This window comes from Lissotriton helveticus, chromosome 1_1, assembly GCF_964261635.1.
Source record: "Lissotriton helveticus chromosome 1_1, aLisHel1.1, whole genome shotgun sequence".
In the NCBI taxonomy this organism is placed as follows: Eukaryota; Metazoa; Chordata; class Amphibia; order Caudata; family Salamandridae; genus Lissotriton; species Lissotriton helveticus.
Window position 1 is genome coordinate 578,795,728 of NC_136057.1, and position 20,462 is coordinate 578,816,189.

At 47.2% G+C, this 20,462-nt stretch overlaps 1 protein-coding gene across 6 annotated transcripts in view; it reads right to left on the reverse strand.

The window, feature by feature from the left end:
• Positions 1-20,462, reverse strand: part of ABCC9 (ATP binding cassette subfamily C member 9) — a 1,243,587-nt gene that overhangs the window by 894,540 nt on the left and 328,585 nt on the right. For all 6 annotated transcript variants that reach the window (XM_078674078.1, XM_078674076.1, XM_078674073.1 and 3 more), the window contains exon 6: positions 1,357-1,599. In XM_078674078.1, coding sequence (XP_078530204.1) covers positions 1,357-1,599 — 243 coding nt within the window. The remainder of the gene's footprint in view (positions 1-1,356; positions 1,600-20,462) is intronic.

Sequence of the window (20,462 nt, forward strand, 5' to 3'; positions counted from 1 at the left end):
AATATTTGCGTTTTAGTTCCTGTGCATTAGAAACCAGTGCACCAGTGTGGACTAAAAAGTCAATAGCATCCCTCATTAACTCTTAAGATTGTAAAGATGCTTTCAGCATACCATCTAACAAGTGGCAAGGATCTACTACAGGGAATCACTTCAGCTCGGGTATCAATTTTGACAGGTCATCAAACAACTTTTTTATATACGTAGCTGAATCACTGCAAATACAAACAATATCACTCCAATCTTTGTTGAACTTGGAAAGAACTTTTTTTGCAGAGCATTACAAGTGACACTGCGTTCCATGTTTTCCAAAAGTCTGGTGTCATGTTTTCAGCACTATCCCAGATGCTTGGTGATATATATACTTGTCACTATACCTTGCATTGAATGTTTAAAGCCTGAGGTGTTGGCAATTCACCTACTATCAATACTGACCCACTAGAAATTATCGTCTGATGTATTAATGGTTTTTACCCATTCTCTGTGGGTAAATGTGATGACACATATTAGGAAAGATTTTTATGAAACCAGCCATTTTACCTATCGGCAAAAGAATCAAATGCAGCCAAAATATCAAATAGGAGTTTGATATTTCCTGATTCTCTATAGTTTATAAAATAATTAAACTAGACCTAAAACATGAAACTAAACCCTGCATCTTTAGACCAAAGGCCACAAAACTGAAAAAGTAAAAGGAAGAAGAAACAATATTTGAGTGGCATCCCTAAAGAACAAAAGACAAGCAGAATAATGTTAGCCAGTCTTTCTTACTGCTACTTGTATAACAAAGTTACATTGTATTGACCCCTTCAGGAAGAAAAACATGACTTTCACTCTCTTTTTCCTTTCTTTGAAAGGCATTTAGTTTGTGGTTGTCCAGGTGTTTTATCAGTGTTTATATGTTTTCACCGGTGAGGGCTATTTTTCTTTCAGTGGGGTTTTATCAGTTATTATAGGTTTAAACCTAAAACCCCAAAGTCTAAATACAGCTCATCTAAACAAGACCATGGTAAAAATCCATTCTACAGGTGGTTCAACAAAACAAGAATGTGAAGAACCATCGAACTGAGATAGACAAGTAAGCCATTCAGTCAGGAGCAAAGGGCTGACTCAAAGCCCTCTCTGTGCATTATTATATTGTAGACAATGGATCTTTGATAACAGGCTGCTTAACCTGTGTGTAGACAAGATCTAATCAAAACACTTGCATACTATGGAGATGGATGTTAACTGTCCTTTCATTGCAAGCCTAGTAATCATATGATTTTTATTTCATTAATAAATCAACAGGTGCATTTCTTGCTTAGGTCTGATTATGGATTCGCTTAGATTTTATATATAGAGCATTTGGTATTTTACCTTTTGTTCTTCATAGGCATCTTTCAAGCTGACATAGTTGGTAAGTGCCCTCATAGCAATAGGCAGTTTTCCAATTGTTTTCAGGTCTATGGGTCGTTTATGTGCTGTGATGATAAGCGTGTTCATCCACCAGTAGGTTGCCTTTGAAAGCAAATTAACAAACGGCTGAAGAAATCGCACACCTAGGTCTTGCAGATCTTCTGGGGGTTTCGCTTTCTGAGGGTTCATCAAAAATACATATCTCTGAAAAGGAAATTAACAAATGATTAATTGAAATTAGAGCTGCTTTGACTTGGAATTTAACTTACCACAGCTGCAATCGTGCAACACGATCTGACTCACAATTATACACAAGCATGGATGCTGAAAAACAGAAAATGACTTGAAAAGGTTGCGTCCAAGGGTTTTGCCTCTTCCAACTCCACACTTTGTGTCAATAGCCAAAGCAGCAGGCGGCAGTAATTTGCCACCTATACCCAGTATCTTGCATGTAATCACATGTCACTCACAACCAATGGATTAGAAGCTGTGTCTTAATTATCTTAGTCCTGTATGGTAAGCCAAATGGCAGGCAAACTACTGTGTTTTAAATAATTTAGAGAATATCTAGCAAATTTTTCAAGATGCCATCATGTACTCCAACTGCCCCAAATATCACAGGATGAGTTTTGATCATCAGAAGAGGAATAATCTTCTTCAACTCATATAATTGGTCAATGTATTTCTTGGAGGCTGCTGTCACTTGGAGTTGGCTGTCAACTTAGCATTTTGAAGGGCCACTATCTTCTTTAGCTTGGCTAATGTGTTGTCTAAAATAAGGTAAGGAGGAGGGTGATGTAGACCAGGGATGATGTGCGTTTGGTGCCAAAGTGTAAATGTGTTAGTAACTGTATTTACGTTGAAATAAAGTTGTCCACATCGAGCAGACAGATAACATTTCACCTATTTCAGTTGTGCCATTAACCAATTCTAACCAAGACGAACTAATAGAGCTCCCTTGTAAGTGGATCTGGCACGCATAGAGTCTTCAGTGCACTATAACTTTCCAAACTGAACTGTGGAAATTTTGAAACAATGGCACAATAACAAGTGTATATCCAAAATAGCTCTCCTCGAGACTTTGTATTGACTATAAAGTATTAAATTATCCGAAGGGAAACAGCCATTAAAGCTAGAAAATGTAGATGATGAAGTGAAAGTAACTCATATTTCCAGGACAAATAGCTGCTATGTTCAGGGATAGTGATCTTAGGAATGCCCTATCGGCCAACAATCCATTCAATGAAGTCATTTTCACAAAGAATGATGGTCAAATTTCCATTAAAAGCCACCATTTAAAATTATTTCTGACTTAATGATGCACAATAGAGCTTTTTTTACCCATAAGCAGGATTAACATACATGTCAGTTCATCAATATCAAACCTAAAGTAGTATTTAGAGGTTGGTGGATCGGGGCATCCACCAAAATGGGATGGATGTCCCATTCACTCTAATTACAGTTATAAAGTCTCCATGAATTCTAAGTAGAATGGAAGGAACAGCACCATTTTTGGTGAATGTTATGCACCTGCTCAACGCTAAATAATGTTTTTAAAAGTTAAGTGTCCCAGCTCCTTCCATCTTATTTTTGGGCCTAAATGTTTTCAATGTTACACGGAAATTTCAGCAACTTCAAAATGCCAGAGAAATCGAAAAACTTTGTTTTACAGTTACAACAAAGCCATTTTCAAACCCATATATATTGACCCTTTCTTTTGCCTAGATTTTGTGCATAAAACAAAGTCAAAATAAGAGTGTGTCAGTTTCATTTAGTAGCCTTTGAATCCCTTAGACATTCCAGGACTGTAATATAATAGCGTTAGTAATGCAAGTTTTCCCTTGATGGCACAACCCTTAGGCCAGAATTGCATAGTGTGGCTTGGAGCAGGAGCCTCAGTGATCATGTTCAATCTGCCCACCTTTCCTGACCTAGCAACCAATCAATCAATCAATCAAGAGAGTTGTAAAGCGTGCAGCTACTCAAAGAGTGTTCTGGCACCAGCTGACAAGTTGACCACCCAAACCAAAGACAAATGACTGATATGCTTATTGAAACAAAAAGATGTTAATGTTGCATTTGAAAGCGTGCTAATCTTTCATCACCTGTAGGTTAAAGGGAGGGCATTCCACACCATGGCAGACAGAAAAGAGAATGAGGTACCATCCCATCTTTTCCTCTTGCTTGACGAGACACCTGCCAGCACAGAGCCGAAGGAGCAGATGGTTCTCACAGGATGATATGGAGTAAGCCTATTGGCCAAATACACAGGGCCTGCATGATAAAAGGCTCTATGAGCCCGTGTGAGACCTTTGAACCATATTCACTCCTTCAACGGCAGCCAATGAAACTCCTCAAGGTGCTGACGAATATCAATTAATTTTTAATAAAAGCCATGCCGCAGCATGCTGTACCAACTGAAGTCTCCTCAGCTGGTATGCCGAAAGACGCTAGTAAAGAGAGATGGCATAACCGAGCCGACTGGTGATGAGGGTATGTAGAAAGTACTTCTGAGACTGTATTGGAAGTAGGTGCAGAAATCTCTTTATAGACTTAAGAAGTCCAAAACAGGATCCCACCACATCAGCCACCTGTGGGCCAAAGGAACTTTGATTATTAAACTTCTCCCCTAAATTCTGCGCTCGCGTGGCAGAGACTGGGCAGGGTGTGGTGTGTGTGCCATTTAGCAAGATCTCTGTTTTGCTCACCTTGCACTGTAAATTACGTGATGCATCCAATTGAAGATAACAATTAAACAGGTCCTAAACCTGCTGAAGGCATTTGGTGAGTTCATGTCGAGAGTAAGGAGAATCTGAGTTTCACCGTCATAAGACACAATCTGGACGCCGAAAGACTTCACCAATGTGGCTAAGGGACTCATATAAATATTAATATGCGTTGGGTACAGGGCAAAGCCTTGACTAACCCCAAACTTTAATGGTTTGGGAGCACAGGCAAATGGTGCCATCCAAACTGATTGTCTACTGTCAGACAGAAGCGAACAAATCAAAGCCAATGCGGATCCACTCACACCTATGTTTTCTAGCCAATGCAGGAGAATGGGGTGAGACACAATATTAAAGGCCACAGATAGATGAAGAAGTAACAATGCAACCTGTTTCCCTTGGTCTACAGCCAGGTTGATGGTGTAAGTGACCTCCACTAAGGTGGATTCTGTACTTAAGCAGGGGAGGGAACCTGATAGAGACGGGGCAGGAGCTTGCCTTCTTCTACATAATTCAACAATTGGCGATTGATCAGCTTCTCCAATATCTTAGCGGAGGAAGGCAGTAAAGAGATAGGTCTGAAGTAGTCAGAATAGATCTATCTGCAGATGGCTTCTCCGTAAGGGAATCAATTAAGTTTGTTCCCAACATCTAGGTACAGTAGCCAAAAGAATGGAAGTATTTCAGAGACGGTTAACATCATGCGTGCGGCGCATTTTCCCGCTGTGCGCTGAGGTTTTTAAAAACCCGCGGTTCATGACGAGCTCAGCTCGTCATTAGCGTACGAGAGGTGTACCTCATGACGAGTTGAGCTCGTCATCAGCGTCGAAGGGGTTAAGGATGGGTTTGATGGACATAAGACTGGCTGTAAGAATGTGAGGTGGACAAAGATCATCTGGAGAGCCAAACTTACATGCTTTCAAGGCCTGGTCAGACTCCTCCATAGATATAGGAACAAACTTCAGCAGAGAACACAAAGGATGACATCGCTATCAGATCACCCATCCAACTTATGTCTGGGGAGGCATCTGGATTTGTGATGTTAGGTGTTTCCATAATGCCATTATATTTACCATCAAAGATATCGACAGCTGTTCACACAGATTGGGAGCTGCCTCTAAAGGGTTAAGGATAGCATCAGGGTGGGAAAACTTTTTAACAATTTAAAAAATCTCTAAATTTATTGCCTGACTCAGAAATTTTACTGACAAAGAAGCCAGCTTGAGCCCCCTTGATCGACCAATAGTGCTTTGTTACATTGTTGCTTGTCTGGAAGAACATCATTCTTTTTCTATCCTGATGCCAGAGCCCTAAGCTCCTCATTAAACCAAGGAGCAGAAGGGAGTCGGCTCTTGGAACTGGCAGCCTGCTGCATCTTGACAGGAGCTATAGTGTTTGCCATGAGCAGCAACCATGCTTTGACAGTCTGAGAGTCAGCCTCGATATCTCCACTCATAGTTGCAGTAGTGTCACCAAGGATGGATGCTAAATCCAAACTAGAAACTTTAGACCAGTTTCTTTAGGGTAAAGAAGGCGTACGCCTTCTGCTTAGAGGAACATGGGCAACAGTTAAAGCATAATGAATGATGAAGACAATTGAAAAACTAGGGTCGAGGACATGACCTGCAAAATGAGTAGGTTGATTTCCAAATTGTCTGATATTCCATGAGGCCATGCTCTCAAGAAGTGATCTACCTTGTGGGTCAGAGACCTTATCCAGATGTAAATTCAGGTCACCTAAGAGAGTGAAATTGGAAAATGTCAAAAGGTATTTGGATAAACACTCTTCCAGTGAGGACCGAAACTCTCCCGCATAGCCCAGGGGTCAACAGACTACAGCTCAAGCCAAGGATTAATTGGCCGGAAGTGACAGACAAATGGCAAGTGATTCCTGTCCCTGTAAATCCGATAGCTCACGAGAGACACTGTATGACGCTCTATTTAAACAAAATAGCTACACCCACCTCTTTTTCCTACTCTGTGTCAGTGAAGCATTGTGTGTCCCCCTAGCATCGCCACCGTGACGTCAGGGGCCGAGCTATTCGACATCCATGTTTCAGTAAGGAAGAGAATATCAAACCGTTCCTCCATGATTAGGTCAAAAATATGCAGAGCATGTTTGTGAAGAGAGCGCTCAGCTCGTTGACCAGTGATGCCCGGATCTCTAAAGAAAGACCTCCCTGATTGCATAGTATGGCAAGAAGGAATATAAAAGGAACTGTCAGCCTTATCTTGTCCTGGCAGATGACATGCACAGTAATCCCACACACCGGGTAAGGTTTTGCACAATGTTAAACACATACCTCTGAAGTGAGATCATGAAAGTAAAGAGAGATGTTCAGAAGAGGAATAAGACAGACGCCGACCATGAGCATGGGTAAAATGGGCAGTATGGCTGGTGCTAGGCTTGGGCAGAGAGCAGATGGGTGCAGACGGACTTGCAAAAAAAATTACAAAAAGTATTATTCCAATGAATTGTCAATTTACCTGCATTAAGAGTGTTCTTAGTTTCTAGGCCTCATTCCTCTTTTCAATACAGGAGGAATCCAGTGGCGGATCCTCGGCTAAGGTGGAGGAGCGTCGCCCCACTCCTATTGCAGCAGTGAAAAAAAGAAAAGGATAATAACAAGACGGTATTATCATTTTCTTTTTCTTTCATAGGGCAGGGCCGACTCTCTGATGGCAGAGCAGGGGAGTAGTGGTTTGCACTCCTCTAAGTGCACTTGAAAGTTTGGCTGGGCCTCTAGGGCCGGCCAAACTGTCAGGCGCACTTGGCGTGTTCTCCATTGGGCTGTGTTGCACAGCCCTGCAGAGAACATGCCCAGCCTTCCCAGGCACTGCCTGAGCATTCAAACAGGATGCTCAGGCCAATCATGACGCTGCTCCTGAAGCATCGTGATTGGCTGGGAGAACCCGGAAGCCTGATTGCTCTGGTGCTTCTAGCAGAGGAGGAGAGGCATGCGATGGCAGGTGAGGCGTGTAGCAGAGAGGGTAAGGTTTTTGTTTTTATTTTTGTTTAACATCCCCCTTCCTCCGCACCACTCCCATTCCAAGCGAGCTGCCACTGTAGGAATCCTTGCTGTGCTAATTTCTGATCGTTCATGGCAAGATTATCTCCCGGTGCTCTACCATTCAGAATCGCTGGGTGAAGTTCAGATTTAGGATATAACACTTGTATGTCTCAATTTTTAACATTAACCAGACTTTCAATGCGACTCATTATCGAAGTTAAGACAGTTGTTTCTTTTAGTCTTCCTACCTTAGCTGGTTGAAATTGTAAGAACCATACCTATGCCCCGTCAGGACCTAGGTCCATCCTAGTGATTTTGCTCATGTCTGCCTATAGAGAGAACAATAGAAAGTAAAGCTTTTACACCCATTGGTACTTTTGAAAAACTGAGGGAGATTCCTGCGGTCATCTCCTCGGCTGTCCAGACAAACAGCATAACAGTGATACACGTAGTGCATTTTGAGTTCTTCACGCACACTGACATTACTCCACTGCAACCTATAGTTCACTTTTCAGTTGGTGCAGGTGAGTTAGAGTGGTGCAGTCTGCTGAGGCTCCTTCCACCTGCTTCCTTCTCTTTTCTTCCTCTTGTCTCTTGCATGGAGCCGGGACAGAGTTGGGCGATGGGAGCGAGCAGAATGGAGTCTGCTGTACAGAGAAAGTGCTATAAGTAAAGCAGGTCTGGTTAGATTGTATTTCTCTGTTTAAGTGAAACTCCCTGAGCCTCTTCCATGCCATATCACCGACATGGGCCACAGTGAAAAGTCAAGTTTGCTAGAATTCATGGTACACCCGGTTGAATGTACTGGACAGGTTGAGCAGAACTACAATGCTTTCTGTGCGTAATTGCCCATGAACAACTGAGCATCCCAGACTCCCAGCAGGAAGCTCAATATTTATTCACCAATGTGGAACTCCTGCTAGGTCGGTGCCGAACGATGTGTTGAATCCAGAAGGTTATGCAGTTGAACAACCACCGGTTTCTCTATCACTTTTAGCTAGGTGGATATTGGTTGCAGGCGGGATCCCCACAAAAATCATCTCTACTACCTAACCATGAATATCCACACACACATTGATGACTCCAAATTTAGCACACTGTAACCAAAGCAAATTATCACAGCCATTTCACACACAATAATACACAACAGAACTCGCATTGAACGTGATAACGTGTGCTCTAAGCCATAAATCATATCTCACAACAGCTTATATATCACCTACCACAAAATGAAAAAAATACACATCCAAAACCACATTAAATTAGAATTCAAAATGATGAGACAAATGTTTAATTTCCCAAATATTTGTTTCCTTCTCAGCCTAGCTCAGGAAGGCACAGTGGAATGTCAAATCCATTGTCACAATGCATTAAGGATTCAATTAGAGCTCTGTATTTTGCTTCTTGGTGGAAATCAGCTAGAACTGTAATGGATTCAAAGCTTGTGGCCAAATCTAACGTTAAATTCAACTCTAAATGTATTGATTGTGTTGAGTTTCTACGTAAATGGATATTGAACTATGGTATATGACAATGTTTTCTACTTCCATATTCATGGGTAATTAATTTATACAAATGTGCTTCTTGTTATTAGATCTATTTGGTTTATGGGACCAATTGTCCATTTTAATGCCCCAAGGGATTGTTGCTGTTTAAGTAAAAAGGTTAAAGAGATCCCGTTATTTACGACTGCCATTGGTTGCAAGGAGAGTGTCATAGATCGCTAAGGCAGTCTTTCAATGTTGCTCTTGATGGAAACTGCATGATATACCCTCAGTGGAAAAAATGTACGATGACCAGCTGATATGTTTTTTTACACTGGGGTTACAGGCAGCAGATGTAGCCTAGTTGCTAGAGCTGCGGAGTGTGGAACCTCGCTAGGCAGGTTTCAATCCTGTCCTCGTCACTTGTCTCAATGGTATATGACTCTGGGCAAATCACTGAATCTCCCTGTGCCTAAGATTGGGGCCAAACGGGGGAGGGGGGAAGACAACAGCACCGACCAGAGACTCCAAATTTGGTGTGATAAAGGCCGCTTTATTGGAAGCAGGTGCACCCTACACAATGAAAACCCTTGGCCTGTGCCGTACAAAACTAGGCCTCACTAAATATGTACATTCCTGACAAAACTCCCACCCCCTCCCCTAAACTGGTTCCCCCAATCCACAAACAGTAAACAATTAGCAAAAACGTCAATTTGCCTCTCCACCTGTCTAAATGCTTTATTGTGCTTGACCTACCCCCCGTTAATCCAAAACAGATCTCGTACACTTCCCCCATATATTAGGAAGAACCGCCCCCAAAGGCAGAAAATCACCACCACACCTGCTCCAGCGACACAACAAAAACCACACAACCTTCAAACAAGCTCCAATGCACCGGCCCCCAAGAAAACTCCTTCCAAAAGACATCCCCGCCACCACAAAAAACCCCACTCCACCATGAAAAACAGCAAACAACCCAGCCCAAGACCCCCCGGGACAAGATTTGAACCCCTCCCCCCTTTTTCAACTGCAAGAAAAAACCCAGGGAGGGAGGGCGGGAAAATAATTTTATCTGCCACCCGCAGCCCGGCTGCCGTGACACTCCCACGGAAATGGTGGCCTGTGACGCAAAATGGCTGGCTTTAAAGGCAACCAGCCCAAAAGCAGCCCAAATTAGCCCAACCCAGCCCAAGGCTACCAAAACCAGCCCAAACCAGCCCTCGTACGGTGCTGGCACTACTGCCCACCCCCCCCCCCGGCCCCAAAACCTCCCGGGGGTGACAGGCCTCCCGCTGGTCGGCCGCCCCCCCAAAGCCCTATTGGGGCCAAACGGGGGAGGGGGGGGGAAGACAACAGCACCGACCAGAGACTCCAAATTTGGTGTGATAAAGGCCGCTTTATTGGAAGCAGGTGCACCCTACACAATGAAAACCCTTGGCCTGTGCCGTACAAAACTAGGCCTCACTAAATATGTACATTCCTGACAAAACCCCCACCCCCTCCCCTAAACTGGTTCCCCCAATCCACAAACAGTAAACAATTAGCAAAAACGTCAATTTGCCTCTCCACCTGTCTAAATGCTTTATTGTGCTTGACCTATCCCCCGTTAATCCAAAACAGATCTCGTACACTTCCCCCATATATTAGGAAGAACCGCCACTCGAAAGGCGTGCTAACGGCTTTCGACCCCCCCCTAGGACTACTGCCTTTCGTGTATCTGCACCCCCCAGTGGCCTAATCCAGAGTCTCCTTCAAGTGTATCAATAAGCTCCATTCCGTACTACCAGGTGTACCCCTTCTTCCTGAAAATCCACTGCCCCGCACCTACTCTCCGGGTGCTCCATCCTTTTAACCTGATTTTTCCTCCAAAAGCCCTTATTTCCATGAAAGTTCCTCCGGGCCTATCCATTGCCGCAGGCCTCTCAACCCCCCTCCAAACCTGCCTCTGACCTAAAATCCGACCAATTTACAAAAAACCCCGCCTGCCTGCGCCGAATCTCTAACAGGTCCCTCTTCCCTCGTTTAAACCAGCGCCAACCCTCGCCGTAACCAAGGCCTCATCCGGCACACTCTCTCCTTTACCACTGCACACAAGCCGGCACGACGCATCCCGCGCCTGCCCCTCCACCGTGCCACTGACCACGAAACAACCTGCTCTCCAACTCCAACCTCGACCAAAACCTCCGCCCAACCATCCAACAACTACGTCCCTCATTTCCCGCCGATGGCGACTCGTCACCCCGCCCTCAAAGCCCACCTGAACCGCACCATAGGCACACCAGGAAATGCCCCACGAACGCCTGACCCCACCAAACTTCCCTTATCCCCGCCGACCACCGTATTCAATGATGCAGCAGCGCCAACCCGCCAGCGTCCGACCCCAACGACGACGTTGCCCTCCCTGTCCTCCGGCAGGCGTGCTTCCATGCCACGGAGTCGAGCTCTCTACCAAGGAATGACCACACCGAACTGGGACCGTGCTTCCTCTCTGGGGCCCGGGGCACCCCCCGGTAAACCATAAGGCTGTAAAACCGTCCAGCTCTGCTGGCAGTCTGTCGAAAACCAGGCCGTCCCACCAGAAAGAAGTCAAACAGATAGTGCGTCACCCACCAGAGCCTGTCCGCCAGGAAAAAGCCCAATGCAAAAGGACTGAACATCACACACCACGCAACGAAACCGAACCTCCCCTGGCAGTGCTGCCACCCCCCATGCCAAATTGCAACCCCCCGTCCTCTGGCAAGCGAGCTTCCATGGCCCGGAGTCGAGCTCTTACCACGCAAGGACCGCACCGTTTGGGACCGTACATCTTCTCTGGCGCCAGGGGACAACCCCAGGCAGCCCACGAGGCCCGTAAACTGACCAGCTGCCGCTGGCAGTCTGTCGAACCCGGCCGTCCCACCAGAAAGAAGTCAACCAGATAGTGTCCCCCCCACCAGAGCCTGTCCGCCAGGAAAAACCCCCCACAACCGAAAGAACTGATTGGTCCCCACCACGCACATGACATTGAACCTCCCCTGAACTGAGCTGTCACCCCCCATGCCAACATTGACGCCCCCTCCTCCTCTGGCAGGCGGTCTTCCATGACCCAAATCGAGCTCTCTCCAAGCCAGGACAGCACCGTCGGGGACCGTACGTCTTCTTGGCGCCATGGGCACCCCCAGGCAAACCACGAGGCCCGCACAAGTGACCAGCTGCCACTGGCAGTCCGTCGAAGCCGGCCGTCCCACCAGAAAGAATTCCTCCAGATCGTGTATCCCCATCTCAGAGATCATTCCGCCGTGAAAAGCCCCCTGAAACAAATAACCGAATCTTCTAAACCACGCCGCCAGCTCAAAAACCCCCATGCGCACCTTGAACACACCTTTTAACACACCTCGGTACTGCCCACAACCCGCACCCACTGTCCACACTGGTTGACTCCCTATCAACGCTGCTTGTCCCCCCCTGCAGCCTTGCTCACCCCTTGATGGTAGCTTCCCTGCCACCCCCTCTCCTTGAAATTGGCACTCCTTACTCCCTGTCCTCCACTCACGGGCATCACTCCACCTGAGATAGCTTACCTAGCACAGCACCCAGGATAATATATCGCATAGCTAAACCCCTATAAGGTCCCAAGGCGAGGCCTATTGGCTGTGCCCATCCTGGTGAAATGGACAATCACTAATCCAGCAACACGTGCACATTTATTCACCTTTCTTTACAGAGGAATTTCTGAGCGTCCCTGACTCGTGTGTAACTGTCAGCTCTAACCCCTGCTCGCCAACTCAGCCTTCCGTCGACGTTCAAGACTACATTGAAAATGGACCCTAAAATCCTTGTCCACATTAATCAGAAGGAGTAGACCGCCAAATTGTGTTCTAAGCAAAACAGTAAGCCATAAGTGAAACACGTCCTCCCACCGCCCCCTCGAACCCGCCTCAACCCCCTTGATTGTAGGTTACATCCGACTTCGGCCATTGCAAGAAGGATGTTGCTGCTCTTAAAGTTACGTTCTACCTTCCGCTGAAAGAGCCCTTGTACCCACGTTGTCATAACATTGAAACGAGGTGGGCCCAAGCAGCCTTATTCTGACAGGACGAGAATGAATACCGAAGGAAAAGCAATACTAATCCCTTACAATTGGAAGGGGAACGGGTAAAACATGTCCTGGTATTGACTGGCTAACCTGCCCCATCCCGATTGTCCCCGTGGTCCAGTCCTTCCGGCGTTCCTATCCGTGGGCACACCTGAAAAACCCTACTAACCGCTACTCAGCTCCCCCCCCACCCGCTTCCCGCCTCTCCTCCTCTTCCTCCGCATGCTCCACGAAGCCCGGAGGCCTCAAGGCCCCTGCCCCGCAGCGGGCCCCTCCTTCCACACATCCCCTCGCCCCTCCCTCTTTTTGGGCTCCGACCCCTTCAAACCCGCCTCCTGCCGACACAACCACCGCAAGTCCCCCAGTCCAGCTCTGCCACCTCTCCTCTCCTCCTCTGCTCCGCCCTACTTCCACCTCCCCCGGTCCAGTAATGGGTGGTCCAAGAAAAACACAACAAGAAAAAACCCCACCTCATCGGCAGCAAAAACTCCCTTGGAGTCATACTCGATCCACAACGCCATCTACCGTCCCAATAACCCCATTGCAACGCCCGCACGCTACCAATTGCGCCTCCACTGTGAGGTTCATTGTTTCTTCCCGGAGCCCGACATTACAAACTTGGTGCCCCTGGAGTCTTACCCTACTCCAAACCATCCACCCTCCCAGGTAATGCAACTGACAAGCCTGCTTGCCAACAACGGCGGCCACATGCTGTTGGGGCCACAGAAAGCGACCCCGTTATCCACCCCCGCTGGTTTCCCCTCGTTGCAGGGTCCATTTCCAAGACTGCCCCCCTCACCAAGCCCCGCACTCCCCCTCCCCTCACAAAGATGCGAAAGCTGAAACTCTCTGGAGGCGCCAGCCCAACCCCAAAGCGCAGACCCCACAGCCTGCAACTCCCCCTTACAGTGAATGAACGTCGACAGCCCAACCTGTCCGGGCAACGCAATTAGCAAGTGGCACCCCTTCTGCCTCCGCCTCGTACCACCACTCCTCCCTGACTGACAAAATTGACCTCCTAGTGTTCCCCCTTCCAGATGCTTCCAAATGCAATGCCTGCCCCCCCACCATACCTGCAGGCAGACCTTGTCTTCCAAATTTACATTCTCCGTGGCCTTGACAGTGCTGACCCGATGTGTACGTGTGGTCCGTGTGGTTGCCATAAATGCATAACACCCTTCCACCTGTGATTGGCACTCCCAGGAACACGCACATGCCACCGGTCCCATGCAACACTCTGTCCGCTACCCCCCATTTCCCCACGCAACCGGTGCTCTGGTGTTCGAGTGTCCTCCATTGTTCGCAGTATCATGTCTCTCCTGGCTGCTTGCCCCTTTTCCGCTGCACACAAGTCCCTTTCCTCCCGTACTGCACAGTTTGCCAACTTGCATTTTGTTTGTACCTGAGTGTCCACCTCATATACCGTAACATTGCTTCTCCCCGCACACAAGTCCCTTTCCTCCTGTACTGCACAGTCTGCCAACTTGCATTTTGTTTGCACCTGAGTGTCCACCTCATATACCGTAACATTGCTTCTCTCATTCGTTGTATCAGGTCCGTCCCTATCGTGAAGTGCTCCAACACCTTCCAGTAAGTCTGTGCCATCCCAATGCATAAATAGTAAGTAAAATTCTGCATCTGACCACGCTGCTCCACTCCATCCCCGACCCCCGGCGGCCGTGCCGACCCTTCGGGGGGGGCACACCGCCCTGCTTCCCCTCGCGCTTCCAAGCATGGTCCCTCGTGGGAGCGCGGCCGCCCGTACAGGCAGAGCCGGCCCATCCCCTCGGTCGAGTGGGGCCGCATGCTGCCCTCCGAGCACCTATCTCAGTGTCCCTGTCCAGCACAAGAGGTTTGGTTCAGCCAGCCGGGGGAGCAACACCCCCCGCTCCCAAAAGCCCTCCCACCCTCCCCACCTACCCAGCTGCCGCTGAACATCCCCCCCTCGCAGTCCTCCCCACCCACACACGGTCCCCCTCCTCCCCCCAACCCGTCCCCCATTCGTACTGCGGCGCAAAACTGCTCCCCCCCCCCCAGGCTCGCAACAACTGCCCCAGCCCTCCCCCTCCTTATCGGCCCCTATTTTGTGCCAGCTCCGGAGTGGCAACTTAATCCCCTCCTTCCCATGTGCACCTGATAACTGCGCCCTGTGGGACGTGCAGCTGCGAGCTCGTCTTTTAAGAGCCAGGCAGAATAGGATTATACACGTGCTTATCTCCGTCGTACCTAGCTGCGCATCCTCACGCCAAGCACAAGTAGAAGCTGCCCCATGTAGGCGCTAGCTCCGCTGGCACTGTCCGTAACAACATGCCTGCTATCACGTACCCCCGAGACCATAGTAAACCGTAGGCGCCGCATACGGCACCAGGACAGACCCAACGTACCAGGCAGTGTTGCCCGTGCAGCGCCCCCCTCCGCCTATGCGCAGCCGTCGCCACCCGCGATGCCTCGCCCCCTCCCACTTGCCCCACTCCGCGGCCGTGTCCCGCCCGCACCGCTCTCGCCAGGCCCTGCGATGCCCCCCACCCCAACCCCCTCTCACCTGGGCTTGCACGCGGCAGCACCACTGCTAATCCGGCCGCCTCAGCAGCGCCAGCGGCGCGCCGCAGCAGCCTCACCCCACCGGCCCTCCAGGGCCCGCGGGTTGTCGTCGCGCGCCGCCAGCCTCTTCTCCTCCCTCCACCGACAACCACGCCTCCCAGCACTTACAGGCCCCCTGGCCCCTCCCGTGGACAACGAAAGATGACCATGCCCCCCACGCGACGCGACCACCCTTAAAATAATTTGATCTGCCACCCCCAGCCCGGCTGCTGTGACACTCTCCACCGAAATGGTGGCCTGTGACGCAAAATGGCTGGCTATAAAGGCAACCCGCCAAAAAGCAGCCCAAAATTAGCCCAACCCAGCCACAGGCTACCAAAACCAGCCCAAACCAGCCCTCGTACGGTGCTGGCACTACCCCACCCCCCACCCCCCCCCCCCGGCCTCAAAACCTCCCGGGGGTGACAGGCCTCCCGCTGGTCGGCCGCCCCCCCCAAAGCCCTAATGTGAAAGATAATGTGTTGAAGTTTATTTGTGCAATCCATACTTGATTTACTCAGTCTTGTCGATTGTCTTTCGTTAACTCCTCTCCAAGTCACATGTTTTCATTTTTTGTTTAGCGGTTCTAAATAGTATAAAATAAAATTATCTAATTTGAATTTGAATCTATCAACATGCACTAAGCACTACACATTATATTACAACGAACATTTCTCATCGCAAAAATATCACTGATAATTCTAAAGACCACACTTTCAAAAACATCTCATAACTAAGACTGCGATTTTTGACCTGTGAACCGTGGCCCACCAGGAATCCACAGCACACTCTCAGAGGGACCGCGGGCTAGAGTTCCTAGCTATCCCAAGCTTTCTGGGTAAACTCCGGTCAAAGGTCAACAGTAATACTTAACCAACATGAGATAATCCATGTCAGTGAGAAAGCTTGTGTTTACATTTCTCACGTTTTACTTAGTTTGCTTTCCTATGAGCCTTTTTCCTAACAGATTGTTTTCCTGCGGTTTTTTTCATACTGTATATTAATCTTGTACTGTGGGTGTTGTGGCCTGGGTCAGTCGTAAGTATTTCCTAGAGTTCAGGTTGTGGGTCAGTGGTCCTAACAGGAAATTATTAAGAATTTTGGAATCGAGGCAGAAGATGGTGCGAGTTTCTCACAGTTTCTATAAGTGGGTCATTAAGATGTTTAGATTGGTTGATCCTTGGGCTCTCGGCAGAGTTCACAGATCAGGGTGGCATGTGCCAAATGTAAATGTCATTGTAGGTAAAAGTGTGTGAAGGAAGTACAAAGCTGCCGAAATATTGACAGGACCAATGTGTTTGGAGTTGAATGATGGGTGTGCTGTGTTCGGTTGTGTGTGTGTGTGTGCGTGTGTCGGGAGGGGGTGATGATGAGGGTAACGTGCCAGGAAGTATGTGCAGAAGGAGAGTGAAAAGAGGGTGCAGAAGAAAAAAACGGTGGTGTGTGAAAAATGAAAATGGAGGATTTCTGAATGATTTGAGTCCATGGCTTCCTGTAGTGATTTAGTAGGAATTCTCAGAAGTCGAAAGGGAACCACTGTCCGCAGACATATTGGTCAAATTCCATTAATCAAACACCAAATGGTGTGACTGACCTTCAAGGAATGGGGGCCCTTTGGGTTCTACTAATTTCACAATGTCAGACTCTTTATTCCCTTCTGGCTGGGTTATTAGGTTCTCCTTTACATCTCTTTCACAACTGTTTCTGCATTTTTGTGAATTAAGCATTTATTTATCTTCCTTTGTTCATTTTTAGGTCTCGCCTAGGCAGCGCATGTGCTGTCTTGTCAAGAGATGCTGTATACAGTATAGCGGGGGAAGCTCCGCCGACTTTCTGGCCATATTTTTTATTAGCTTCAATCATAAATGCTGCATTTTGATTCGTTTTCGGATTATTAGTCCCTCCTCCTGACGGCCATGTCGTCATGGCTATCGGCCCCTTTACTTTTAAAACTCTTTTGCTACCCTCCTCCCCCGTTACCTCCCGCAGTCCATAAGTTCTCAGCCCACCACCACCCCCCCACCCACTCCTGTTCGTGCCTTTTTAAACGCCCGCACTTTTATTTGCAATGCAATAGGTCTCGCGTAAATACAAGTCCTATTGCATTTGTAAATGTTTGTTTTCTTCTCTGATTGGCTCAGTGAATGCGCACTCTTTTTTGCCTGACCTGTCCAGACTCTCACATGTGCGCGATGCTTTACATCGTCGTACGCATGCCCGCCAAACAAGCATGCTGAAATTTGCCATGAGGTGGTGATTTTAAAGTAAATAGTTATTTTTCCTCTCGAGAATAAGTTGTACATGGGATTGTGCGATTAATGCAGGGGGCAAGTTGCTTATTATGGACTTTGCCCAATCCTACTCAGACACATTCCTTTTCCCTGCGCTGCAGACGGCCGCGAGGACGGATGGAAAGATATTGGGTGGACCTCGCTCCTCGCCACAGCTTTGTTGCTGTCAGAGAGCTGGGAGGTGGGGAGTATTAGGTAAGGCTCTCAATAAAGTGCGAGGATGGTCAGCTTTTGTTTACTCGCCGAGCGCTGATGGGAACATTCTTTGCAACACCAACCAGCCATGATGCCCCCTGCTCCGGCCCTTCTATTAAATATCGGTCGAAAACCAAACCGGGTCGGCAGTGCTTTGTGTACCCACCGTAAGCACCCATCAGGCTCCCACCATTCTCACTATCCCTAGCACAAAACAGACTTCAAAGCACTCTGAACTTCACTACTGCCATTAATTGACTCTCTCAGCGGATTCCTCTTAAGGGTACTGTGCACTTCAAAGACCTGCGCACTTCTTTCTGCAGCTTATCTGTCCCCTTTGAGTACCTTGAAGGCCATCTTTGAAATGTTAATAAGAAGGGACCGCAGAATGGATTTGGCCAATGCGATCTTTGAAATCTGTGAACGGCGGCAGAAAGAGATCCAACAAGTCTAGCTTCACTTCAAAGTGATTTCGTATCAAACATTTATCAGAGAGGAAATCAGGCTTACAAACCATGTATGCTTTGATTTTATGGTGCGCCGCCATTGTAGCGCAGTCATAGTAGGGCGCGTGCCAGGAGGTAATATATGTTTGATAGTTGTGCAAATCAAGCCTAATTAAATATGTGAATATAAAACCTCTCGAAAAATTAACATTTTATCCTGGCCTCAGTCGCCGAGGCAGGGTGTTTATCAAATCAGCGGTAGTGTTGCAGAGTGCCATTTGAATAGTGAATTGTTCGAATACTTGTTGACCACTTGACAATGCTCTTGCTGTAAATAGTGCATTTTGAATCCAGCTGTTAGAGTGGCTTGGACAGCAGCCAAATAGAAGGGGGATCCTTCACTGCCCGCAAGAAATCAATACCGGGCTCCTGTTCATGGTAACCTGCTCTTCTCTTCTGGGTAGATTTATACGAGACAATCTATGGTCCTATAGAAAGCAGCTTAAATATTATTTGTGAATGCTATTTAGGCGCGGCATTTAATTGGTAAAGCCCAACGAAGGCACTGAACGACTTAAACAAATTACTACTCAATTACACTTAAGCATTTTCTTTGGCCCATTTGGAACATAGTTTGGTAATATGAATCACCATTCAAAGTAATATTTGATTGGACACACACATTGTATACTCAGCGTTTAGAAGTTGCTTCTTAGTGGTATAGACTGTTTGATAGAAACACTATAAAAACAATAAATATAGTGTACTCCATGTAACCTTGGAGTTGCCAATAGTTCGGTTATATTTTATAATAACAATCATTAACTACAGCTTTTATTTATGGCCGTTTTCAATGCAAACGCAGCGAGGCGAGCTTTTGATTGTAAGTTTGTGTTTGTGGTGGTCTGAGGAGGAACAGTTGTCCCTTTACAGACTAATACACTGTCGCATCCTCCTTGGGTCTCACAGCAGTCGCGTGATGCTAGGTTTCTATGAGGCTTGTGGATTATAGCAGACACCTACAATGATATAACCCAACATGTGATAACCGAAAAAAATCTATATCTTGCCTAACAGATCATTTTGAAAATTGCTCCACTAAAATTGTCGATTAATGTTAACACATTTTTGATGTATTATAATTGTGCTTTTCGGTTTGAAAGCTTATATGATATTTTTTGATTTGGACTTTACTTAACACTCCTAGTTTCACCGTCTTCATACAGTACATTTAGGGCCAGATGTAGGTGGCCGTTTCAGGCCATTTACCGACCGGTAACGGCCGATTTTGGCCGTTACCGATCGGTAAATGGGTGACAGGTATGTAGGGGGCATTTTTTTACCGATTCGGTAAAATTACCGATTCGGTAATTTTACCAATTCGGTAAAATAAAAATTTGGTAAATTTACCGAATCTGAGGCACCCAGATGTAGGTGGGACTCTTCTGAGTCCCAGAGGCCTTACCGAATCGGTATTTTACCATCAAATCCAATTTGATGGTAAAATACCGATTCCGGTGTGCATGCACATGTGTGCATGCACACCTATGCCATGTGACAGGCAGATCTGCCCTTAGGGCATGTATGCCTGCCACATGGCACCCGAGCCTGTTTTGGGGGGGCCAGAGGGTGTCAAAGTGACACCCCCGCCACCCTTGTGAAAATCGGTATTTACCGATTCGGTAAATACCGAATCGGTAATGCCCATTCATTCCTATGGGCTTCAAAGCCCATAGGAATGAATGGGCATTACCGATTCGGTATTTACCGAATCGGTAAATACCGAATTTTTCCGATTCGTTAATCCAGCACATCTGGAATACCTACATATCCACCCCTCAGATTTACCGATTATTAATGACCGAATCGGTAAAATTCGGTAATTAAGAATCGGTAAATCTATTTTACCTACATCTGCCCCCTAAAGCAGTAGGTCACCATCTGCTCTAATGAATGTCAGAAGTGAGTGTTTCAGGGGACTAACGCTAGGTGGCATTTGTGGGTCCTGGATAGAGAAGGGCCTGGTGCCCAATAACACTTGCCCATTTGTCAAGGTCCTGGCTGAAGAACTACACAGGTGCCCGAACACTAATACTAGTCATCATTTTGTAGGGACCGCAATGAGGAGAACGGATTAAAATAGTCCGGAAGGCTAATCCACTATTCTACCTCCAGTCCTCGAATACACTGGAGAAAGTCTCACATTCCCTGAGCATTGTGAATCAGTGTGTAAATGTTGTCACTTGGCACCTTGCAAAA